This window comes from Sebastes umbrosus, chromosome 22 (assembly GCF_015220745.1).
Source record: "Sebastes umbrosus isolate fSebUmb1 chromosome 22, fSebUmb1.pri, whole genome shotgun sequence".
NCBI lineage: Eukaryota > Metazoa > Chordata > Actinopteri > Perciformes > Sebastidae > Sebastes > Sebastes umbrosus.
In genome coordinates, this window is record NC_051290.1 from 1,922,429 (window position 1) to 1,949,977 (window position 27,549).

Below are 27,549 nucleotides of genomic sequence, written 5' to 3' on the forward strand. Positions count from 1 at the left end.
GTGACTGAATGTTGTGTTATTGACGTCCGTGCGACCAATCAGGTGATGACAGACTAGGTTCACGCAGCACAGTGCGTTGCGGTGCGTCAGTTGCGATGCGTCGGTTGTGTTGCGTTGCGTTGTTTGCGCTGCGTTGGTTGCGGTGCGTTGATTGCGGTGCGCTCAGATGCGTTGTGCTGCGTTGCGTTGAGGTGCGGTGCGATGCAGTGCGCTCAGGTGCGTTGTGCTGCGTTGCGTTGAGGTGCAATGCTGTGCGGTGCGCTGAGGTGCGTTGCGGTGCACTGAGGTGCGTTGCGCTGAGGTGCGTTGCGGTGCCATGCGGTGCAGTGTGCTGAGGTGCGTTGCGGTGCGATGCGGTGCAGTGTGCTGAGGTGCGTTGCGGTATGTTGCGGTGTACGAATAGCAGACAAGATGAGTGACAGTCGGAAACGAAACAGCATGTAAAATCACGGTATTCTGGAAATTATAAGGTTTAGTATAATTATATCGAATAATTTAAGTGATATATGTGCACACATACTAATCATAGGTTAAAACAGCTAAAGCTAAATTTGGCTGAATTATAAAAAGGCAGAATTGAAGTAAACTGAAGAGCCGAAGGAGCCGGCTCTTCTTTGGTGAGCTGCGCAAAATGATCTGGATCACTAAAAAGAGCCGGAATTCCCATCACCAGCTCATTCCCATATATTTCTTTTTTTCTCTCAGTATGTGACGTCACGCAGCCGGAGCGCGTGCGGCTCCGTATCATGAGCTCGCGACCCCAGGAAGCTTCAAGAAAACACAACGACACCTGTTGTTTTAAGGAATAACAGCCACTTTTAACCGGTTCAACGTGTCTGAAAGCTCCGGAGCACCGAGCCGAACTGTTTAACGGACCCTGTGGACTCGTTCCGGGCTGTGAAGTTGACCGTGTCCGGGTGAACTTGTCCCGGGTTGTTGTTGTTGTGGTGGATGTTGGAGACGGCTGCAGCGGGAGAGGACTGATGTCGCTGCTGCTCCGTTTTCTGCAGCAGAAGTTGAGGGGATAAAGAGAGACATGGCTGAAGCTCGGTCTGAGGAAGAGGAGGAGAACATGATGAGGGACAGCCGGGAGCCAGTGGTCCGCCGGCAGCCCAACAGCTCCGGAGGTAAAACTAATACTTCCTCAGGCTCTCCCACATCTGTGGTATCTGGAGGATCCCTGCAGAATCTCTCACAGGGCTGATACAGCTACTTTATACACTGTACAAACTGGGCTGAAAATAACAATAATTTACTGGTTTAACATGCTAAATATGAAGTTGTCACAAAGCCGTATAGTAGTGTGCAGCATGTAGAGTCTTTACTGAGAGAAATGTGCAAGAAAAACTAAATAAATCATGCATGTTTGCACTTATGTTCTAAAAGTGATGAAATTTTGATAGAAGTCTGGTGAGGCGCCTAGAGACTAAACAAAAATAGTTGATTATTTTGATCATTTAAGTATAAAAATCACAAATTCCAGCTTATTAAATGTGAAAATATACTGGTTTTCTGTTATTCCCATTATATATAAATAAATACATCCAGATTTTGGACAAAACGAGCAGTTTGAACATGTTAGTTTGGGGTTTTAAAACTTGACAGGTATCTTTTTAACAGTAATTTACTGGTTTAACGTGCAAAATATGAAGTTGTCACAAAGCCGTATAGTAGTTTGCAGCATGTAGAGTCTTTACTGAGAGAAATGTGCAAAAAAAACTATAAATCATGCAATTTTGCACTTATGTTCTAAAAGTGATGAAATTTTGATAGAAGTCTGGTGAGGCGCTGAGAGATTAAAAAACTAGTATAAAAATCACAAGTTCCAACTTATTAAATGTGAATATTTGCTGTTTTCTTTTATTTCTATTATATATAAATAAAGATTAGAGATTAAAAAAATAGTTGATTATTTTAATAATTTAAGTACAAAAATCACAAGTTCCAGCTTATTAAATTTGAAAATTTTACTGGTTTAACATGCAAAATATGAAGTTGTCACAAAGCCGTATTGTAGTTTGCAGCATGTGGAGTTTTTACTGAGAGAAATGTGCAAGAAAAACTAAATAAATCATGCAATTTTGCATTTATGTTCTTAAATTGATGAAATTTTGATAGAAGTCTAGTGCGGCGCTTAGAGATTAAAAGAATAGTTGATTATTCTGAGTATTATGATAATTTAAGTACAAAAATCATAAATTCCAGCTTATTAAATGTGAATATTTGCTGGTTTTCTTTTATTTCTATTATATATAAATGAATATCCATGGTTTTTGACAAAACAAGCAGTTTGAACATGTCAACTTGGCATTTTTTTTACTTCATCCTAACATTTCATGCACCGTTATTGATTTATTTAGAGAATATTTGACTAACTACTTCCTTTACGCATACAGAAAGACTTAATTTATTAGCAAATCGTACTGTGAGAGTGTGGGTGTAGCCTGCTTGAACCCAAAGCCATAAATTCTTGTATCAACATCGGGGTCAAAGGTGACACATGCAGGCATAAATAAATACACCGACTCCCAGTTGACTAATGGTGCAGCCTGTGCCAAGACGTAGAGCCATTAGTTTAATGAGTGTCTCATTCAGGGAAACAAAAGTTATAATTTAACATCCAGGATGTTCTTTGTAATAATGTGTTTGTGCCTCTCAGATGATGCCTCACCAGGCTGGAACTGGGTGTATCTTTGGGAACTTCAGTACAGGAAGTCATGTTCACTGTCGACAGCACTTTCTCCTTTTGTATTCAGTAAATAGCAGCCGCTCTGAAAGGAGAGACGAACACATGACGTACACGGAGTCGTTTTTATCTTGTGGTTTCGGTCTGGGTTGAGCAACGTGACCATGTGTTATTATGGTTTTGGTCCGGTTCCCAAATCCAGTATTGAATCTATTTAGGTTTAACTTGCATCATGTGCATGTCAGTAAAGCTATTAACTAATCATTTCCTGAAGTGGGAAGACGTTGTTCTGACTTCAGTGTGTTCTTGAGCTTTAAAGGGATAGTTTGGGTGTTTTGAAGTGGGGTTGTATGAGGTACTTACCTACAACAGTAGGTGTGTTACCTACAGTAGGTGTTTTACCTACTGTCACGGTGAAGGAATTTCCCCTGCGGTGACGCACGATATGCAGTATTATTGCCTTTTTGTTTTTACAAATGATTCCCTTCATCCTGCTTTTAGTGCTTTATAATATTCTAAGGCCATTATTAGGTATATAGGTGCTTTTTAATTGACAATGATGACAGTTTTAAAATGAATTAAATACTTGTTTATTGTTTAAAGCAGAAGAAGGACATATAGGCGCAGAGTTTTTTTTTTTTCAGCTGAGACGTTTTGGTTGCATCTGGTTGCTAAGATACGGAATATCTGAGGAAGTAAAAATGTGGGCACAAGGTAGAGAACTCGCTCTGGATGAAGGGAAGGCCTGTTGTTGTTGTTGTTGTTGTTGTTGTTGTTGTTGTTGTTGTTGTTCAGCCCTTTTAACCTAAATCAGAGTCACATGCTTTAATTATTAGCGTCAGAGCGTAACGACCCAACTAACCAACCCTACGATATATATATATATATATATAATATATAAATATATATATATATATAATATATAAATATATATATATATATATATATATATATATATATAAATATATATATATATATATATATATATATATATATATATATATATATATATATATATATATATATATATATATATATATATATATATATATATATATATATATATATATAATATAAATATATATATATATATATATAATAACAGGGAGCAGAGGACATTAAATTAAAACATTAAAAGTAGATCTAAAACGTTTTGAATAATTTCTTGACTGATTTGTGCTGTCTTGGATGTGTTTGGGTTTTTGGCAATATTGAATTTATAGGATATTTATTTGTCTAAGGATAGAGGGTTTTGTACAGGTTTTAAAGCCCTCTAATGATTTTATGCTATATAAATAAACAACCAACAAGGATTTCCTTTATCGATTACTCAGTCAGTTATTTTTTGGAACATTTTATTAACTGATTATTCTAATTATATGTCAGAAAATCATAGAAAATGCCCATCATAATATCCCATAATGTCCCTCTTCAGGTTGCTTGATAACTCTCTTAAACAATTAATCAATTACTGTAATTGTTGGCGTTTATTTTGATTCATTAACTAATACCTACAGCTCTGACTTGACTTGTCAAAAGAAGAGGAAATGGGAAGTTGTATTTGAATCGACAGGTGATCTGACGGAGAAGTACGTTACAGAAACGCCACAGCAATAGGAATATTAAAACATCACAATAAACAGTGAATAAAACTGGCCTCTTCAGTGTTAAAACACTTTGTTTCATCCATATTACTGCTGTCCAACATCAACAAACCCGCCCGTCAGTGCTGTTAATTCATCATGTAATGTAGGAAAGAGGCTTGAACATGGTAGAAACACACAGATCTGGGAGCATGTGTTGCTCAGTCAGCTGTTGCTAATGAACCTCATGTGATAAACTGAGGTCAACGAGTTGTTATCACACAAGAGTTTTGATTCATGTAGGGAAATGTATAAATCATGGAAAGTGATTTGGAGGCACAACATGAAGTCATACACTGGAAGGCAGCGATCCAGCGCCGTGCTTCTGGTCTCCATTTAAACACAATCTGTGATTAATTTCTCTGGCATCTGTAGTTTGTTGTTTCCAGCCTCTCCCTGAGCTTTGGGAAATGCAGCTTTGTCAAAACAACAACTCAAGAGAAGTTGCAGCTCCATTTTTATGTAGATTTCAGGGCTGTCAATCGATTAAAATAGTTAATCGCACATTTTTTATCTGTTCAAAATGAACCTTAAAGGAGATTTGTCAAGTATTTAATACTCTTATCAACATTGGAGTGGACAAATATGCTGCTTTATGCAAATGTATGTATGTATATATTTATTATTGTAAATCAAGTAACAACACAAAGCCATGACAGATATTGATCCAGAAACCCTCACAGGTACTGCATTTAGCATAAAACAATATGCTCACATCATAACATGACAAACTGCAGCCCAACAGGCAACAACAGCTGTCAGTGTGTCAGTGTGCTGACTTGACTATGACTTGCCCCAAACTGCATGTGATTATCATAAAGTGGGCATGTCTGTAAAGGGGAGACTCGTGGGTACCCGTAGAACCCATTTACATTCACTGATCTGGAGGTCAGAGGTCAAGGGACCCCTTTGAAAATGGCCATGACAGTTTGTCCTCACCAAAATTTTGCGTAAGTTTGGAGCGTTATTTAACCTCCTTCATGACAAGCTAGTATGACATGGTTGGTACCGATGGATTCATCAGGTTATAGTTTCATATGATACCAGTATCTTCACTCTAGCTTTAAAACTGAGCCCGCTACAACCTAAAAATCGCAAGTTGCGTTAATGCGGTAAAGAAATTAGTGGCATTAAAATAAATTTGCGTTATAATTGCGTTGACTGCCCTAGTGTCCACACATGATTTAAAGCTAATGCTCTTGACGCACTGCAGCGTGACGCTTCCTATTAGTGGTGCTAGGGGTGCCCGTTATATGACCCCAGCTATGCTGTGACTGCAGAGTGTTTTACTGCTTTAGTTGCAGCCCTAGTCGTGTTTGTGTTCACCAGATTAATGTAAATCTACTCTTTTTAGCTCTGTTTTTGGTCTCCACCACCAACTCCTGAGGGAAATATCAACCTCTTTAGCTGCTAAATGCTCCGCTATGTTCACCAGCTAGACTCTACCTGGGTGTGTCTGCTGTTTGCTGCTGAGCAGGTAGTGAACGGCGGGTTTATCAGAGCTTTTAAGCTGAAAACAGCTGCCTGGAAATCAGTTTGAAGAGAGCATTTAGAGTGAACCAAAACAAGTGAAGTTGCGGGCCGTAAAACAAAAACGAGTTTAAAGATGCTAAAAGCTTCGTAGAGTTGAGTTAGTCATCCTTTGCCTACATGTAATCATTATTCCTTGAGCTAAAACATTAAATCCCTTGTAACCTCCAACCCCCCCCCCCCCCCCCCCCCCCCCCACAAACAAGAAACCCAACAGATGACGTGCGGCGAGGAAAAAGTTGCTGCGTTGTGCATTTGGCGTGTTTGAACGCAGCTCTGACACACAAAGCCGAGGCAGCCTGCAGCAGCAGCAGGACAAACATCTGGAAGTGTTAAAGCTCCTGATGACTGCAGCAGAATCCCACAGCAGCCAATCACAGCCTCACTTCCTGGTTGCTCCTCTGCCAATCAGGAAGCTGGACAGAGCAGACGGGTGGTCCAGTTAGAGGTTTAGAGACAGAAGAGACAGAGAGTTGGGGGAAGAGAAGAAGAAGAAGAAGACAGAATAGGAAGAAAAGAAGTCTCTTTTCTTTGTAGAATACTTTACAAACGCGTCAACGTTTAGTTTCTCTGGACACCACAGGAAGTGAAGCCGACCTGATTATCAGTTTTGGGGTGTGAAGAGAAGCAGAGGAAAGGAGGAGGAGGAGGAGGTAGGAGAAACACAGTCCAGCTCTAGCTCAGAGAGAAACTACCTTTTCTTTCTTTGGAGGTTCAGGTGAGGACTCGTTTGTCTTCATTGTTGTTGCTCATCACTGTTTTGTTTCTAAACTACATTTCCCAGAAATCACCTGTCAATCAGTGTGGACCAGGACGGAAACATCCTCCTTCCTTTGGGGGTTTTTCTTTGGATGTAGCTCCTGTAGGTGGCGCTATTTTCTGTGTGTGCTCCACTACTACTTTCAGCTCTTCTTCTGTTTATTCCAAACATACTGGAAACAAAAAACGCATCACTTCCTGTGAGGTTTGCATGGAATTTATGGCTAAATTAATTGTATTTTTTCATTTTAGTGTGAGATAGATGTTGACGTGTGTCAGTTTCTTCTTCTTCTGGATTTTATCTTTATTGATGTTCCATCACCAGGGCTGGGTATCATTTGGACATTTTTGGTTGTTGGTGCCACTGCAATACTTTAGTTTTGGGAACAAAACAATACTTTTTAAATACCTTAGTTTGGGGAATATGAATATGTTTTAACAAAATAACAAAATATTTTAACGAAATATGCCAAATTGCTCTCTGCATCAGCGTTAAATCACTTTTTAATTTCATAGAAAGATGCAAAAAAAATCTATATATTCCATGTGTTTTAATTAGGGCTGTCAATCGATTAAAATAGTGAATCACGGTTAATCGCACAGTTTTTATCTGTTCAAAATGTACCTTAAAGGGAGATTTGTCAAGTATTTAACACTCTTATCAACATGGGAGTGGACAAATATGCTGCTTTATGCAAATATATGTATATATTTATTATTGTAAATAATACTCTAGATGCGCTGCACCACGATGCTTCCTATTAGTGGCGCCCGTCATATGACGCACCGCTATGCTGCGACGGCAGTGTGTTTTCAGCTATAGTTGCACCCCTATTCATGTTTGTGTTCACCAGATTAATGTAAATCCACTCTTTTAGCTCTGTTTTTGGTCTCCACCACCACCTCCTGAGGGAGATATCTGCCTCGTTAGCTGCTAAATGCTCCTCTCTGTTCACCAGCTGCTCGTTAACTGGGTGTGTCTGCCGTTTGCTGCTGAGCTGGTAGTGAACGGCGGGTTTATCAGAGCGTTTACGCTGGAAACAGCTGCCTGGAAATCAGTTTGATGAGAGCATTTAGAGTGAATCGGAACAAGTAAAGTTGCATATCACAACAGGATTAAAATCGGAATAACATCGTATTGTGTAAAGTTATAAAATAGGAAATATGTGATGAAAGAATAAGTCTATCAATCTTGCATTTAATGCCCACTTTTAATTCTTGACAGGTTTCGATGTTCAGTCTTGTTAATCTCAACCTCCCTCTCTCTTTCTCCTCACAGGTCGTCCTGACAGACGTAAACCGGAGCATCGTCACAGGTAAGAGATGCTTTTACTCTTGACAGTTTGGAGATGAGTAACTGTAACTGAGCTGAGCTCTTTAATGTGACCCACATGGAGAGAGAGAGAGACCGTTTGGGTCGAGGTGGAGGAGGTGTGTTTGATGTAGAAATCGTGGCGGTTTCAGAGAGAGAGCTCTTTGAGGTAGATCAGCTGCAGAATAAATCAGTAAATCATCTTCTGATTGTTTTAAAAGCTCCAGTTTGGGACTATTTTCTGCAGGATCTACTTTTTCTCCCCCTTTGGTCTCCAGCTCTGACACACTCCTGAAAGTATTTTGGCTGTTAGCCCGGTTGGCATGGCAACTAGCCGGAGAAGTCACAGAGTTTAATGAGTGTGTGTGTGTTTATGGGGGAAACAGCCTCAGTTTGAGTTTATTTCACTTAAAGGATGGTAACAAGAGAAACAAAACTGACTGTAAGAACGTTGTTCCACCACATTTAGTTTAGAGAACAGGAAGACAAACAAAAACAGGGACCCATTCATAAAAACATATACTCATAGTAGTGAAAAACACCACAGGGCACCGGCTTTTACGCTTTGTGTTTTCATTCCTCACACGATTACTTCTGTCACTACAACCAAAGTATGAATGCCTCCGAGGAAATGTTGTCTGTCTTTCTAACTCCTCCTCGGGTGTGGCTGTTCATTGTGAACACGAGTTTGTTTGGAGTGTACCGAAACCTAATCCCTCACTCTTCTAGTTGTGATTCACATCAGTGTCTGCCGGCGAAGCTGCTGGACCATCAGTCGTACACACACCTACAATGACGTAATGGGGAAAGAGGAAAAGGCTCAAACGTTGGCCAAACACAGATAACAGCAAAGAGAGACAGTGTTCACAAAGTAGACGCTCCCCAAGTTCAATACGATCATGATTCGATATGTATTGTGATTCGATATTAAGATTTATTGCAACTATTGTTAACTCTTTTAACTCTAGACCATGGGGAAAAAGTTGAATCATACACTTCTAGAGACCTTTACTTTGGAAAATATCTAAATCAATACAGTAAAAATATTTGATTTTCAGCATGTATGTAGTCAGAAGCCTTTTTTGGAAATTTTTTGGGCCATATTTCGGACTTACTTTGGCATTTTTTTCGCGACACGATTACGTTTCCTGCTAACTTTTTCGCACTTTTTTCGGATCTTTTGCAGACATTTTTCCACTTTTTTTTTCGTTTTTCAGCCTTTTTTTGTCATTTTTTGACATTTTTTAGGCCACATTTCGGACATATTTTGGCCTTTTTTCTGCCTCTTTCCAGCCTTTGTTCGGACTTATTTTCGGACATATTTTGGCCTTTTTAGACGTTAGCATGCAGCTTTAGCTCTGCTCTGTCTAGCTCTGCTTCTCCTGTTAATGTGTGAAACCCAAAGTGTTTCCATCCTTTACTGGATGTGTAGTGTTTACCACACTGGATTTAACATGGGAGGGTGCAGGTCGTATCCACGACGACCCTCCAACGTTTTATACTTTCTGAGGTTTGTTTTGGTTGACGGACACGGAACGGATATGACGTCACGTTACTCAGACTACCACAATAAAAGCGGTAACTTCCTTCTACCTCCACATAGACTCAAATGAAGCAAATATATCGATTCTGGCATTAAAAACATCTATTTCAACATCGTAAAAAAGAAATTACGAACATAGATGGATAAAAAAAATTTCCCCCACCCTTACTGACTTCACAAAAAACAAACTACAGCCTCAAAAATGACCCTCGAGCTCTAGATCTGTTTTATTTAGTTTTGTCCAACCCTTTTTCCAGCGGACGGGGAGGTTTTTCCATCCCGTTTTAAAGCAAAGCAGTGAGTTCTGAGTGTGTGTGTGTGTGTGTGTTTGGACAGTGTCAGGGGTGAGTCATGTGTCTGTTCATGGTTAGTAGCTCTGTGGCACAAAGAGAAAGCAAGAGAGAAACGGTGAGAGACAAAAGACTGAAAGACGAGTTTAAAAAAGACAAAGTGTAAGACGTCTGACCTCCTTCTGTCTTCTGGGTGAGTCTGATTCCTGTCCTGCCCGGCAACAACTACTACTTGTCTGTGTGAATAAGAAGAACTTTGGCTCCGTTTCAGGATGAAATAGCTTTTAAATCATTCAACAGTTTGGGTGAAAACAACCCGCGATAGATCTGTTTTACAACTACGTATTTCTACTGTAGATGTCTGTGAGTCTGTTTCCTCTGGGAGGTAAAAGGCTGTTTCAGGCTTTAACACTTCCTGTGTCGTCTTCACATGTGTGTGCAGAGGATATGTTCTTGTTTTTCTCACTACGGAGAGCATTTTACAGGAGCTTTTGCATGATGTTGTTTCACATTAAAGCCAATTGGAGAGGGTATTTTATTTGCTGACCTGAGCCTGCATGCCCCGGTATTCATTCCGTTAACAAAAACTGACTTTTTTTTCCATGACTAAGACGAGACTATGAGGCATCAATATCATTAAATACCAATACTGTTGACGGAAAAAAAAAAGACTAAAATGTAGTTTTAAAAAAATAGAAACTGATCCAAAAATCTCTTGATTTTCTTTAACAAAAAAGAGGAGATGAAATATTATAGACTGTATTTTTGTTTCCTGTGCTGCACGCGTCACATCAGCACACGATGAGCTCAGTCAGGAGGACTCTTACTTAAGATAAAGTTAACAATGACAACAACAGGGCCAGGGAGAAAGACACCAGGTGATAATTTGGCTTGACTAGATTGACTGAAATGTTCAATATAATCTGAAGACTAAAACAGTTTTCTTTTGACTAAGATAAGACTAAAACTTGCCTAAAAACGGGATGAAGTTGACTAAATGATTTAAAAACTAACAAGGACAACCACACGACGCAGCCGCCCTCTCTTCAAAGCCACCAGACTCCATTCACAAAAACAGTAATTTAACCTCATGGGAGTTGCTGGTCTACCGCTGCATCGATCTGTTAGTTAGTTTGTGTTATTGTGTGACTTTGGCGAATCTGAAACGCCTCCTCCTTCCAGATGACCGAAGAATTAATCCTGGGTCTGTCCTTGAGCATTTCAGCACTAATGTAAACATGCTTTGACGCTAGGTAGAGCCTCAATGCAAACGTAGAGAGGACAGCGTGGGAGGACTGAGCTATGTTTGTCACTGGAAACGAGAGGAGGGAGAGAGAGGTGAAATAATGTGACTCATGTTTTCCTTTTTTCTTTTCCCCCCATCCCTCCTCTCTCTCTCTCTCTCTGCAGCCAGGGTCCTCTCTCGTCCATCAGAGCAGCCATCAAGAGAAGTGAGTAGTCCTCTTCTTCTTCTTCTTCTTTGTGTGTTTTATGTCTGCAGATAAGACAACCATGTAGCTTAAAATCACTTTACCGTACACAAAGAAATGCTGGAAACTTAATGGAAATTATGAGGAAAAATACTAATTCAGACTTTTACAATGTTGCCTTGAAGAAAGATGTAAACATATTTAGTTTTTAAGGTGCATAAAAATGAATCAATCTTTCCTAACTTAATATTTTTTAGTAATGCTAGGGGTTGTAAAAGATTATTAGATTCCTGGGAGTGCATGTGAAGTCTAAACGGATGGTAATTTGTCTAACAGAGCTCTGAGTCGCGGCCTGGAAAAGTGTGGATTTATAAAAAATAAAAAAAGAAGGGAAATATGCATTTTGACCTTTTTGTGGGGAAATAAAATCCAGCATGGCAACGAAGGCAGCAACTCCCAGGACTGGACTGTCACCACAGTCTTCTGTTGAACCACTTACACCATCGTTTGACTCCCTTTTTGGAGCTTAAAAACATCGTACATTTTTAGATTTTGGGCTCTTTTGTTTAGGCTAACATGTCTTCTTTCAGACTAGTGGAAAGAAAACATCCAAAATACACATTTAGGTGTTTATTTTACTACTTTTTGTCTATTTGTGTCTATAGATTTCCCCTAAATTCACCGAAAGTTAACATTTGCATATTTAAACATAACATTTCAGAAAACTTGTAATACAAAAAAGAATTGTCTTTATGTCAGTAATCAACTGGGGAAGATTCATGGTGATATCTATTAGTTAATTATTTTACCCTATTCACCTTCGTCTTCAAAATGTATGAAATCTTTTTTTAAATTTTTTTCTCAGACTCTGAGTCAGAAATCTCCACTTCAGTAGCACTTACATCCACCAAACTTTCCACTTTCATTCCTATCTTTATTCTGAAGGTTTTTGTATAGAGGGGTTTGTTCATATATAATTCACAGCCTGATTTATACAACATTTTATTCCCAAAAACATGGCGAAAATAGATTTCTTTTTTATGAAAAAGAATTGTCTTTATGTCAGTAATCAACTGGGGAAGTTTCATGGTGATATCTATTAGTTAAATATTTTACCCTATTCACCTGTAGTGTCTTCAAAATGTATGAAATTTTACAATCCATATCTTTAAAGGACATTTTTCCACTTCAGTAGCACTTACATCCACCAAACTTTCCAGTTTCATTCCTATCTATATCCTGAAGGTTTTTACAGATGGGTTTTATAATTATATACAATATTTATTATATACTGTAATTGTAATTCCTGTAATTTATATTGTCTATATTTATAACTGTTTCCTGTCTGTCTATCAGCCTCCACCAGGTCAACGTCTCTCTCTGAATCGTCCAGAGACAGAGACAGAGACAGAGAGCGAGAGAGGGACAGGGACAGAGACAGGGACAGAGACAGAGACAGAGACAGGAGGTAAGACACTGTAAACGTTTACCTGTTTAATGAGGCTGAACAGGTTCCTGATTGTTCACATTCAATAATATGGGTACCGATTTAGAAATCTACCCTGAACAGGAAACGTGAAAATTCAAAACCATATCATCTTTTAAACAGTTCCATTCTTTGGGTTTGCTTTGTCGTGCAGTTTGATGTAGCTGCTCTTTTATTAATTTGTCACGTCAGGAAGAAAAGAGAGAGAGAGTATTTGTAGTCAACATGCCAGCGTGATCGTTTAGTGTTTACAGTAAATAAAGTTACTGTCAGGAGTTTTACTGGATTCTCCTCCCGCGCATCACATTCACCAGCATCAACCTTTATAAACTATTCTTTAATCAGTGTGGGCTGCTTCCTTCATATTAAGGTCACAGCTGAACAGAAAACACTCAACTGTGAATGCTTAGGTTAAATAAAAATATGTGTTTTCTTGTGCATAGAAAAAATAAAAATGTGCAAGTTTAAATTTGTATTCTGAGGTTCTTGCACGAAGAATATTTTAGTTTGTTTGTGTTTGATGATGGATGGAACATGGGTTTCTCTGTCGCTGACTTCCTGTAAATCTGGACCTGTTGCTAGGCGACCGGAGATCACCATCCTGTCTGCGGAGCCGCTGTCCTCCACGTCCTGGTTCCCTGGAGCCTCTGGAGGATTCCCACCTCCCCCTCCTCCTGCTGCACAGATCTGGGGACCCACAATCCCTCCGTCCATACAGGTAACCCCCCGAACTGTCCAGTTATTAAAGGATAGCATTATGTTTTGATATCATTCTGTAGCTTCCCAGTGGTGTTCACTTATGTATTCAATGCATTCTGGTAGTGTGGCGTCGCGATTCGAGAGACTAGGCGTCACGACGCCCGCTCCTTATTTGCATAAAGTTGAGGGCTCGTTTACTTTATGCAAATCACGGGCGTCCGACGCGACTCGCCGCCTCTCCAAACTCCCGAGGATCTTTTAAAATAAACGTTGTTGATCGAAAATAAAGACAGATTCATCAACATGGATTATTTCTCGCCTCAAATGTTGTCAGAAACACATTTCAGTGAACTATTTTCGTGAAATAAGAGAAGAAAGTTTCCAAACGAGCCTCCAGACTGGTTCCGGTTTGAAAGCTGGGAGCAGCAGCCAACGGCGGGAAAGCGTTCGTCCAATCAGGAGCCGAGTGCCTTGTTTCTAGGGACAGCACACCAAGCGTCCAATGATGGGAAGCGTCGCGTCCCCTCGCCATAAAAAACGCCCTTGTGGACACGTACCATTATAGTCAGTGTATTAACGTTACATACTAAGCGATGTACTGCTGCGGACGCCACGTTAGTTCAGATCAGAAAGTCACACAATAACACAAACGACCTAACCGATGGATGCAGCGGTAGACGAGTCGAGGCCCCAGTGATAGACAAAACATGTCTCAGTCCCCAGAGGGTTAATGCAAGAAAATGGCAAATTCAACACACACATATATCCCCAAAAAATTTACAAAAATTAGTTCTTTTCTATTATTAGATAAATAACTTTATCATTTTTTCTATAAAATGTCAGAAAATCGTAATAATTATAATTAAAATACATTCAGTTTACTAACCTATACGACGTGAGAGGATCTGGATTAGAGAATGGTTAACGCAGTTTCTCCTCCTCAGCCTCCTCCGTCCTACGAGGAGGTGATCAGGGAGAAGACACAGGAGCAGGTTCTCCTTCCTCCTCCTTCCTCCTGCCCCTCCTCATCATCACGTCCAGCTTCTACGATAACCATCGCCACCCAGACCGACCCGGGATCCGCCCCCGACCCCCTGGACTCTCCGGGTGAGAGAGGAAGCTCTTTTCTTTATTAACGCTGTTATTGATAAATATGTGTTGAATTAATTAAGTGTGTTTGTGTGCAGCGAGAAGACCATTGAGACCGCCGCGGCCGCCTTACCCTCCCAAACCGTCTCACGTTGATGACATCATCGCCATCGCAGCCAGCCAATCAACACACGCCTCCCTTGACAGCGTGGTACCAAGCGGCGCCCGCACACACTGCTGCGACCTCCTCGCTGAGCTCTGCTCGCCTTTGACCACGACCTCCGGTGCTCAAACTGACCAATGGGATCAGTCTTTTGCTGCCGTTGACGTGGCAACTCCTCCCGCCTCTTCCTCTCACGCCCCGTCGGAGCGCCCCACGCCACGCCCCCGCTCCAGGCTCAGCGCGCCGACCGGCAGCGACGTCAGAGTCCAGACCTTGGTGAAACTGCGCGAGGACGGTTTGGCGACGCTAGCTGCTGCCCGCGGGGGAACCGACGCCGCCGACCGGGGAGTGAGTCAGGGGAAGTACCTTCAGGAGCTGCTCGACGCCTTCAGCGGGGACGACTGGGGCTTCCCTGATCGCCACAGCGGCCAATCAGAGAGCGAGGAGGACGAGGACGAGGACGAGGAGGACATGGCGACTCTGAAAGCGAGGATACAAGCCTTTGAGCAGCAGGTGGATGATGGGAGCGGCGGAGACGGGAACAACGGAGACTGTGTCGTCACTAAGAGACCTGAACCCCGGCCACGCCCTCGTCTCCAGGGGCAACCAGCCAAATCCATCCCTCCCACCGTCGCCCCGAAACCCAAAAACTTTTCACATGCACCCAAACCGTCTAGCAAGGTATTCTGGGAGGAAGGTGGCTTGACAGACTCGGGTAGCGCTGAGAAAACAACCGACGTGAACACTCAATCTGCGACCGAACCGACAGCTTCCTGTTCCCCGAAATCTGCTCCAGCTTTGGTACCGCAACCCCAAAAACCCTCCGTATCACCGAAACCACAGTCTGCACCAGAACCCCTCCCGTCCGGTACCTCGGCCCCCGTCCCGGCCCCCAGGCCTCCTCCGCCCAAACTCACCCCCTCCGTCAGTGAGGCCAACCCCAAACCTCCGCCCAGACCTCCGGTCGCCCCCAGGGCCAGCGTAGGGGCTCCGCACCAGGATAAGAGCGCCACGGCTGGGCACGCCGCCCCAAGTCTGCCCCCGAGACCCTCTGTGGAGGTTGGACAGACCGAGACTCAGACCCAGACCGGAGGTGATGTGACGCAGGACGCTGCAAACCAAACCGGTGAGTGTTACGGTGTGTTCACACCAATTACATACAAAGATGATGCAAAGAGGCGAATAGACGCAAATTCACGCCTGTTCAAAATGAACCTTAAAGGGAGATTTGTCAAGTATTTAACACTCTTATCAACATGGGAGTGGACAAATATGCTGCTTCATGCAAATGTGTGTATATATTTATTATTGGAAATCAATCATCAACACAAAACAATGACAGATATTGATCCAGAAACCCTCACAGGTACTGCATTTAGCATAAAACAATATGCTCCAATCATAACATGGCAAACTGCAGCCCAACAGACAACAACAGCTGTCAGTGTGCTGACTTGACTATGACTTGCCCCAAACTGTATGTGATTATCATAAAGTGGGCATGTCTGTAAAGGGGAGACTCGTGGGTACCCATAGAACCCATTTACATTCACTGATCTGGAGGTCAGAGGTCAAGGGACACCTTGGAAAATGGCAATGACAGTTTTTCTTCGCCAAAATTAAGCTTAACTTCGTAGCATTATTTAGTGTTCTTTCCGACAAGCTAGTTTAACATGATTGGTACCAATAGGCTCATCAGGTTTTTTAGTTTCATATGATACCATTATCTTCACTCTAGCTTTAAAAATGAGCTCGCTACAACCTCCGCAAGATAGTTTGCGTTAAAGAAATCAGTGGCGTTAAAACGAATTCTGCGTTATCGCGTTAACTTTGACCGCCCGACTCTAAATGTTATTTATGGTGTTAGATTGCTGCTAGACCGCCCGGTTAATACAGGTGCAGGCCTTCCTTTGTGGTTTTTGACCGCTGTTGTTTTTGAAAGGCTAAACGGCAACAAATATGGTTAGAAGCCGAGTATTTCGTTAGATTTTGTAGCAAAAATCTTTTTAAGTAGTTTTATATACAGACTTTTGTCTAAATTGTCCAGTAAGTGTGTTGTTGTGATTTTAGTCGTACATGAGCAAATACTACTTTTCGAGTATAACTGTGTGACAGTAACCTGAAAAACAACTACGTAAGTGGTATTTTCCGATGAGCTCAACCTAAATGTGGTCGTGGAGGAGTTAAACATAGTTGAGGTGAGACGTTTTGGAGTGTCCTGATTTAAAGTTGGACCACTAAAGGGTTTAGATGCTTTAATGAAACAATGATTCTCCATCTGAGTAGTCAGAGCAGTCGAACAACAACAAGAGTTTATTCAGGAAGCCAAAAACACAAAGTTTTCCATCTTTCTTCCCCAATTTTCCGTTTTGTTTTTTCACTGCCCTCAGACGTGTTTTTGTGTTGAGACGTATGGCCGGTGTCGTAAGCAGAGTGACTCATAGTTAATGAGCAGGTAGAGGGTTTAAGTCTTTACTCATGGCTGTAGACAAACATGGACCTGAGACCTTTAATTTACAGGACTGTGAGATTTCAATAAGTCACATTGGGACATTGTAGTACAACTTTTAGTTGCAAGTTGATTTCAGCATTTTACATGAACAGGTTAGACGTCTGATTTAGGGCTGCAACTAACGATTATTTTCATTGTCGATTAATCTGTTGATTATTTTTCTCGATTAATCGATTAGTTGTTTGGTCTATAAAATGTCATAATATGTCAATCAGTGTTTCCCAAAGCCCAAGATGACGTCCTCAAATGTCTTGTTTTGTCCAGACTTTAGACTCTTGACTTGCAAAATTATCTTTTAAATTGACGAACAGCAAATATCTCTCGGGGCAGTTGATTATATTGACGGGTATTTCTGGTTTCTGTGATGTCGCTCGGCAGTGACGTTATGAAACTGTTTAGAGTTGATCTCATTCAGCCGGTGAACTCCTGCTTCTCTGTTTCTGCCCGTGAGCAGAAGTTCAGCTCGTTTCACAAATATTTACATGAGGAATGGAGGAGGCGTGCTGCTTCCTGCTTACACTGCTTATCTAGCTGATAACCTGAATAATGTGTAACAGCTGCTCGCTGATAAGCTTTCAGTTTAGTTAACAGTCATTGACTGAACTTCAGTTATCTGCAGAGCAGCTGCAGTCGTGATAATCTTGATTATTTAGTTAGATATCACCTCTGTATTGCTTTAGTTACTGCACGTTTAGCAACATTTACTCATTTCATTTGTTTCGCTTTCGATTTTTCGAGAGAATACATGTGGAAATTTAAAGACAAATAACAAAATATAAAAAAAATAATTATATTAATTTTCACATTTATTTGTTAATTTATTTATATATATATTTATTTATAGATTTATAAATAATAGAATATATATTTATTTTTTATTATTATTTATTTTATTATTCTTTTTATTTATTTTTATTTTAATGTAATTTATATGCAATAAATAAATATTTTAAAAGAAAATATAGAAAAACGAACAAATAAATGTGAAAATAAATAAAAATGCTTATAATTAATCCTTTATATTTTATTATGTGTATTTATATTTCCACATTTATTTTCTCATTCTTTTTAGGACTTATTCTCATTTATGACTCCATCTTCTATTTTGTTGTTAAAAGCAAAAAATATATTTTCATGAAAGAAAATCAGACTTTTTTTTCTGATTTTTGTTGTTTCAGTGAAAGTAGGAAGTGTTCGTCCAGGCGTCCCGACCAAACCAGCAGCCCTGACCTCACCACGCAGAGCCAGCGGTAAGAGAGAGAGTGTGTGAGTGTGTGTGAACACTAAGCTGGATGTTGCTTCAGTACAATGGAGTGTTTGAGAGCTTAGAGACACAAATCCTGCTCATTATGTTGCAGAAATATGCAAACATGTGGAGAGACTTGATGTGTGTGTGTGTGTGTGTGTGTGTGTTTGTGTGTGTTTGTGTGTGTGTGTGTGTGTGCAGCAGAAAGAGAGAAAAATGGAGTGATTGTGAGAAAGAGAAAAGCCCCCTCTGTTGTTGACGTGTGCTGCCAGCTCTACTGTATGTTCACGTCATGTTCTACGTTATGTTCAGCCAAGCCATGTGATTGGACATCCTAACAGGCTGCTTATTGGCTGCTACACGACCATGTGTCAACCAGGAAGATCGTTAAGTTGCTGTAGTCCTGATTTATATACTTGGTCGTTGCCATCTTGTTTTTTAGCCGTCACTTTCTTGGTTTTTAGCTGTTGTTTTTTTTGGTATTTGGTCGTTGCCTACTTGTTTTTTTTTGCCGTTGCCATCTTGGTTTTTGGCCATCGCCTTCCTGGTTTTTGGCCATCGCCTTCCTGGTTTTTGGCCATCGCCTTCTTGGTTTTTGGCCGTCGCCTTCTTGGTTTTTGGCCGTCGCCTTCTTGGTTTTTGGCAGTCGCCTTCCTGGTTTTTGGCCATCGCCTTCTTGGTTTTTGGCCATCGCCTTCCTGGTTTTTGGCCATCGCCTTCTTGGTTTTTGGCCGTCGCCTTCTTGGTTTTTGGCCATCGCCTTCTTGGTTTTTGGCTGTCGCCTTTTTTATTTTGTCCGTCGTCATCTTGGTTTTTAACTGTCACCTTTTGTTTTTTTTGGCCGTTCCCTTCTTGGTTTTTGGCCATCGCCTTTTTTGTTTTTGGTCGTAGCCTTTTTGTTTTTTTGGCCGTTCCCCTCTTGGTTTTTGACTGTCACCTTTTTGTTTTTTGGCCGTCGTCTTTTTGGTATAGGCTGACGCATTTTTGTTTTCTGGCCGTCGTGATCTTGATTTTTTAGCCGCCGCTTTCTTGGTTTTTGGCCGTCGCCATCTTGGTTTTTGCAACCAGAAGTGACATGAACAACTGAACACTGAATAAGACATTTTTAGGCGACCAAAATGTTATATTATATAGCCCCTTCCTAAAGCATCCCCTGCTTTATGGTCTATCTGACTCTAAATGGGACCATAATTTACTAAATGAACATCATGCTGTATTGAAGAAGACTTGAAACTAGCGATTGAGACCATAAACTCATGTTTACGATGTTTACTGAGGTAATAAATCAGTTGAGAAGTAGACTCATTTTCTCATAGTGAGATGCAATGAATTGTTTTCGTTCTTGTTTTGTGTTATAATCGTTTTCATGTTTCTTAACTTTATCTTTATTTTAAAGCATTGCATCACCTCTGCTTTTAGACAATTACTATATAAGAATGTCCCTTATTGTTATTGCACTTTAGCTTCTGACATGAATAATGAGTAATAACGTAGTCCAACATCTGCTCTCTACCTCCAGCTCCAAATCTGGCCCCCAAACCCAGTGTAGCCTTGCCAGCACCTCCAGATCCAAACCCAGTCCAGTCCAAACCTACAGCTCCCCCCAAACCTTCAGGGCCAACCCCGGGCCTCAAACCCTCAACCCCAGCTCCGGCTTTGGCTCCGGCTTTGGCTCCAGCTATGGCTCCTGCTTTGGCTCCGGCTTTGGCTCCGGCTTTGGCTCCGGCTTTGGCTCCGGCTTTGGCTCCGGCTTTGGCTCCGGCTTTGGCTCCGGCTTTGGTTCCGGCTCCGGCTCCGGCTCCGGCTCCGGCTCCGGCTCCGGCTCCGGCTCCAGCTTTGGTTCCGGCTCCGGCTCCGGCTCCAGCTTTGGTTCTGGCTCCGGCTCCGGCCCCGGCTCCGGCTCCGGCTTTGCCTCCGGCTCCGTCTTTGGCTCCGGCTCCGGCCCTGAGGAAGGGCCCCTTGATCCACACCAAACCAGAAACTACCGGCACTGCAAACCCAGACTCCTCGGACCCTCCTCTCCCTCCACGGTAAGAAAGAGATTTGTGATAAACCATTTTCCGGCAGAGAACCGTTTGATTTCTGCAGCCAGTTGGACGTCTTATTTTCACCGTATATCGCCACAAACAGAAAGCTGCAGCTCTGTTTTATTTTGAAAAGCAGCCTCTCTTCCTGTTTGATGGATCAATCTCCCTGTTCCTCTCCAGGCCTTCGAGCGTGAAGCTCCTCCCCCTCCGTCCTCCACCAATCAAATCCATCCCCGGGCGGCCGCCACCTCCAGCCGTCAGCTCCTCAGCCAACCAGTCGACTCCTCCGTCCAAAACTAGCCCCGCCCCCTACGTCCCCCCAGCCAGCCAGTCTTCGCCTCCACAAACCACTTCTCCCGTATCAGCCAATCAGGTGCAGCCTCAACGGGCACCAAAGAGAGGACCGCCTCTGCCCCCCCGCCCAAAACCTGGACACCCGCTCTATAACAGCTACGTGGTATGAACACACACACACACACATATATATTACGGTCATATACTTCACATAGTTCTCTTAATCCTCTTCATTTTGTTCTCAGAAACAGGAAGTCCTGATCGTCCTGGACGACCCGAGTCCCTCAGAGCACCAATCAGGTGAAGGGAGGAGTCAAACCGCCGTCATCAACCCATCACAGTGTCTCCTGGACCTGGACACCCAACCAGAGCCTGCCCAAGATCAGGACAGCCAATCAAAACCTGGCCTGGAGGGCCTCAGCCTGTCAGACTCACAGGTAATGGAAACACCTAGTTTTTATTTAAAAGCCTTAAAAGGTGATAAAAAATAATAAATAAATAAATGACTCGATAAATAAGTAAATATGCCATTAAATGTACCAAAAATAATATAAAAAATAAATGTAGGCGTTAATTAATTGATAGAATGTGATATAAATTAATATTTCTTTTAATTTGCTTCTTTGTTTTTTACCTTTGTATTAATTCCCTTATTTATCTACTCTTCTATTTCATTTTTTTATTTTTTTATTTTTTTATTAACTTTCAAATGTATTGATTTTTTTTTGATGTATTTTTTTTTATTTAAAATTATTTTTAAATGTATTTATTCATGATTTAATTGTATTTATTTATTCATGTATTTATTTTATATATTTTAAAAAAGTGATGTCCATTATACGGAGGACAGAACCTGCCAAAATAATAAATAAATGATTAAATAAATAAATATGCCATTTAATGTACCAAAAATAATATTAAAAATAAATGTAGGTATTAATTAATTGATAAAATGTGACTTAAATTGATATTTCTTTTTTTAATTTGCTTCCTTATTTATTTACCTTTGTATTAATTCTCCTATCAACTCACCTATTTAATTTTCCCATTTATTTATTTGTATTAACTTTTACATTTATTTATTTATTTTATTTTTTATTTTATTTTTTATTTTAAATTTATTTTTAAATGTATTTATTTATTATTAAATTGTGTGTATTTATTTATTTATTTATGCATGATTTCCCCTCTATTTATTTCCCACAAATTAATTATTTCTGTATTCTTTTTACATTTGTTTATGCAAATGAGAAGGCTTTCATTCAACTATATTTTACTATATTTTATATTTGACTCCATCACAGTTTAGCATTATTTAATACTGATTTATTCTGATAAAGTTCTTGTTCCATGTTTATAAATTATATTTCATATTTATATTAAAGAGTAAAACCTCATGGAAACCCTGCTGACATCAAGTGGGTTAATGTCTCACCTTGCTGTAGTGATGTGCAGGTGTACTCCGGGACACCGTGACATCACTAATATAGAGAAATGTAATGTGTTTGTTTAATTTTACAGGATATATGTTGACTATAGTTTTTGTTTTTTCATCTAGTCCATTCTTCCGGTGCAGCCCACTGAGCAGAAAGAACAACCCGACCCTCCTCCTGTCAGGTCAGACTCACAACATTATGAACTACACACCTGACTCACAACTAAACAGGAAGTGTTTCTAGAGGACCACATCTCATGTAGTGTATATTTCTTAATGTGTGTGTGTGTGTGTGTGTGTGTGTGTGTGTGTGTGTGTGTGTGTGTGTGTGCAGCGGTCCTCGGTGCGTCGCCTTGTTCGACTACGAGGGCGAGGAAGAAGACGAGCTCACCTTCTCCCAGGGTGATGTCATCGCCCTCCTGGAGCTCATGGGGGAGGAGTGGGGGCGTGGCCAGATCCACGGGCGAATCGGGATATTCCCCCTGAACTTCGCCGAGGTGGTGGAGCCGCCCTCGCCGGAGGGAAAACCAGCGCCAGCAGAGACCACGGTGACAACAGGAAGTACCGGTGAGCCCAGAGGTCCTTCGTTACCAGCATCAAAATGACGGGTTGTTGCGTGTTCGGTCAGCGGACTCGAGTTCTACAGAATCACGACAGGATCAGAGTTTGTTCTGGAGTGACTGTGTGTTAATCAGAATCAGCTTTGTGGATTTTTAAAAATGGAAATGAATAACTGTTTTTGGTTTACATTTTCATTTTTATTGATCATTGTTGTAGGTCTATGGTACGACGGTACGACGGAGTATTAGGGCCACATTGAGGGAAAATAATAAAGCTGAGATTTTAAGAATAAAGTCATAATATTATAAAGTAGTAATTTTACGTGTTATTTTCTTTTGTTCTTGTTAAGTTATGACTTTATTCTCGTAATATTCAGAATATTCAGAATCAGCTTTTATTCGCCAAGTACATACACACAAGGAATTACACCCCAGTTGTACGCATCTTTCTAAGCACACTTACACAGAAATAACAGTATAATATTATATTGTTATATTGCAGGCATCTTAGTAAAGTTTGCTTCCTTTTAACTTTCCTTCCTGTAAACAAATATGTTCGTCCTTGTGTCCGTTCTACCTGCACTTTCCTGATGATGCTTAAATGATCTGCATGCATCCATTTAAAGTAGTTAAAACTGATTCTATTTGAATGTAATGGTAGTTTATTGTGTCCTCAACAGCACCAAAGACGTCACCGGACCGCGACCCCTCAGAGGTGAGTGTATTGTTGTGTCAATATGTTGTATTGATAATGTTGCAGGCAGAAAGCTCCCTCATTTCCTGAAGTAGTTTTTATTGAAGATAAAGAAGAGAAAGGGATCACTGATGCTTTAAAGGGCCCATCTGCGATCTCTTCAGTTATTTTTCAAGTAGAAACGTCCAAAGCAGTGATGTTGGTTACCACAGTAAGCTAATCAATAAGCTCTTTACTGTTTTACTGTTTTACTGTTAAGCTATAGAATGATATAAATACATAATATAATAATAATAATAATAATAATGGATCTGCCCTTTAAACATTGCACAAACATCTCAGTTTGTTCCATTTTGTACTACATTCTCTAACTGATTGTGTTTTATAGTCACATTTTCAGATGTCTCCTTTATAATTTGTATCATTAGTGTATTAATTGTGTTTATAAATCTGTATTTGTGTGTTTTCAGGTGAAGGAGTGGGCTGAGGCTCTGTTTGACTTCCCCGGTCAGACTGCAGAGGACCTGTCCTTCCACAAGGGGGCGCTCATCCAGGTGACGGAGCACATTGACGCTGAGTGGAAGAGAGGACGACTGGAGGGGAGGGAGGGCATCTACCCTGCTGCCTTCACACAGCCCTGCCTCGGTAAAACACTCACTCACACACTCTTTAGCTGAGCTCGGAGAATTAATGAGGGAGACTATTGTTGTGCAGTGATTCGTGTGTGTGTGTGTGGTTGCTGAGGCCCGTGATAACTTCCTCTTCCTGTTTCCAGCTCAGCCAATCCCAGGCCAGCAGTCAGCGGTTAAAGGATTGGCCAAGTTTGACTTCACAGCAGAGAGTGTGGATGAGCTCACTTTAAAGGTGTTAGATATAGATATATATTTATATTTATATTTATATATATATTTATATATATATATCATCTATATTTATTTATATATATTTAATTATATATATTTATTTATATTTATTTATATATATATATGTATATATTTATTTATTTATATATATATATATATATATATATATATATATATATTTATATATTTATTTATTTATTTATTTAGACCAATAAATGTAAGTGAGTTTATCAGCGAAGACAAATCAAAACTGCAGGTTACGTTTTTATCTGTTTCCCCCCCCAAAATCTAACAGATGTGCTCACTTCCTGTCTCCCTCCTTCAGGTCGGTGACATCGTAACACAGGTGGAGTTTGTGGATGAGCAGTGGATTCTGGGAGTTGTGGGCGGGAAGCGTGGGATTGTTCCGAAAAACTACATTTCACTTCTCTGAGGAGGAAATCCTGAAAAAAATGGGAGAATGTTTTTCTTTATTTTTTCTTCAGTTCTTGCAGCCGCTCTCTGCAGGACGGGTCGGTTGGTTTTGAACTGGCGAACCTTCGACCTGACCGCCGTTCTGTCAACGCTACAGAGAGCGCTGCGTACGCTGAAACATGTCCAACGTTTTTTTCAAAAAACTTTACAGGCAGTTTTTATATGAAACAAAAAGCCGCCTGCTCAGTTTTTTTTTGTGCTCACTACATTGGAGAAACTGGATCTCTGAGGTGTGATTGGATCGTCTCTTTGATTGACGTCAACGGGACGGACCTGCGCTGCCTTAACGCTGGAGTAAAACCGATTTCACACCGTTGATTTTCGTGTTGTGATTACTTCCTCTGGACTTGCCTGCATTTGCCTTTCTGTGGTTCATTAGTCCGACAACTCCCGACAGCTTCACGTGTTTTCACCCTGCACCGGTGTAGATGCTTCAAATCGACGCGCATGATGGGAAAATATGATCTAGATCGGACCTGATATGAAGAGCCGTGACTTTTCTGTAACACGTTCTATGACTCCCATGTCTATAATGCATTATAAACAATCTTATAATGCGTCATAATCTGCTTGTAGCACTGCGTATTTATAGATATTAGCATATGACCTGACGTAGTTTCTGCATGATGACGCTGCTACATGAACAGTATATATACATCCTTACAGTCAGTGTATTAATACAGTAACTTAGATGGCGGTCGGCGTGCAACCAGCAACTCCCGCGTTCTGAGAGGTAAAATTACTGTTTTTGTGTAGAATAATCACATTATAATGCATTATAAGAACTATTATAATGTATTACAACTATGGGAATTATAGTTATTTTCAGACTATGATTCTTGCAAATAAAAAATGTCAGTTAATTACCAGCAATTATGAAGTGAGTCATTAAAAAATGCTTTATAATGTGTTATAACTATAATTATACAGTGTTATAGGCAGATTATAAGTATGGTTATAATGCATTGGGAGTGATCTGTGTGTCTGATGTTTAACGTAGACTGTTTAAAATGTTATTACGTGTCACATACATTTTCAAATTCAGGCCCAACTTGCAGTATTCAAACTATAAAGGTTCAGAAAGGAGGACTAATTCACTTCAACTAACTCCGTTAAAACTTCTTATCAACGTGGTGTAGCAGCATTATTCTCATCCTGAGCCAGAGGAGATTAGAAAACTGAATAAAAACTGAATAACGTGGAGCTTAAAGCCGATCGGCAGGATGTTTCTCTGAAGCGCTCAGCGATCTGAGGGCCAAAAATCGCCACTTTAGTGACGGGAAATTAAAGGACGTTGTCCGTTTAGTTCAAATTAACCGTCAGAATGTTTAGTGGTTAACACTTTATAATAACCATCATTTATAAATATGAAATTTATAGTTAATTAAACTTAGTTAATAGGTATTTTACTGTTAACTAAGTTTTAGTGATGCTATCATTTCTGTTATTAGTTTGTGTAAAATGAAATAGTTTATACATTTTATATTGTATCATAGCTGATGAGAGACAAAAACAATTACATTCTGATTATATAGTAAAGTATTTATTAACAATTTATTACTGCACACATTATAACAATTTGTATACTATATTAAGTATTTGTTAATGATTACCAATGATTTGTAAACCTTTAAGAAAATATAAACATTATAACTAATTATTAACCATAAACAACGTATTAACTGTCTAAATTATGTTTACAGACACTTTACAAAGTATTTATTAACTATTTAACAATGTATTATAATCACCAGTTGCAACTTTATAATAACCATCCAAATAATATTTACAGACACTTTACAAACCAAATATTAACCATTAACAAAATGTTACAAATATCTATCTATGTAATGTTTATAGATGTTTAACAATTTAACAATTTGTTAAAGGTTTAACAATTTGTTAAAGGTTTAACAATTTAACAATTTGTTAAAGATTTAACAATTTGTTAAAGGTTTACAAATAATATCTTAATCATATCATTAATCATTATATATACATGTATAATATATGCATCTATATCTATATGTATATATAGTATATGAAATACTGTGTGCAAAAATAAACTGTTAAAATAAAGTAAATTATAGCATTACTAATAATTAGTAAACATTATTAATTACATTACATTGTTAAAAGTAAAATAACTATTGACTAAAGTTGAATTAACTATGAATTTACCATTTATTAATGATGTTTATTATAAAGTGTTATTTTAGATTAGTTTTATGACACTGTAGGTACCTGTAGCTATTTATAAAAGTTATTTTGTTGCACATGTTTTCACTGATAAATTCTTACAAAAAAAAGGCTTTTTATAAATTCTCGAAGCTTTGACCTTTAAACTGGATCACTTTATGTAACGAACACTAAGGCTGGACTTCATCTGTTATCTAGAAATCGATTAAACGTCACTGCTGACCATTTTCTAAAGCTCTTCTCTAGCTTTTCTTCCACCATACCACCCTGATGAAAGCAGCATAACCTCTAAATGTTTGGTGGATGAAGCATGTAAAATGGTTGGCAGTAATAAAGTTAAAGTATACATGATTTGTATTTAACAGATTTAAACGTGCAGCTAAAACTTAAGCAGCTCAATTAAAAGCAAACAAACATATTTTGATGATGTTGAAGATATTAAAAATAAGCGTTACGGAACATTTGGTATTTAAAGATATTATCATAGGCTGATCTAAATGTCATATAAATACTCGGAGTGAGCCTGCTACGATGACGGTTTGTTGAAAGTTGACATTAAGGAACTAAAAGATTTCCTGCAGTTAAACCGTGTTGTACGGCGGATGTTCTGCATCG

The 27,549-nt window shown here is 39.8% G+C and overlaps 1 protein-coding gene across 1 annotated transcript; it reads left to right on the plus strand.

Annotated features, from left to right (window-relative positions):
• The first annotated feature begins 708 nt into the window (after nt 1-708).
• On the plus strand, nt 709-25,601 carry LOC119481819 (SH3 domain-containing protein 19-like). The gene is made up of 17 exons (XM_037759069.1): nt 709-1,127; nt 7,898-7,934; nt 11,174-11,214; nt 12,550-12,661; nt 13,262-13,397; nt 14,323-14,485; nt 14,566-15,756; nt 18,321-18,392; nt 19,908-20,418; nt 20,596-20,872; nt 20,955-21,146; nt 22,268-22,326; nt 22,479-22,711; nt 23,385-23,419; nt 23,869-24,043; nt 24,174-24,262; nt 24,587-25,601. Exons 1-17 carry the CDS (start codon nt 1,037-1,039, stop codon nt 24,692-24,694), a joined length of 3,522 nt encoding a protein of 1,173 aa, XP_037614997.1. The 5' UTR covers nt 709-1,036; the 3' UTR covers nt 24,695-25,601.
• The last annotated feature ends 1,948 nt before the right edge of the window (nt 25,602-27,549 follow it).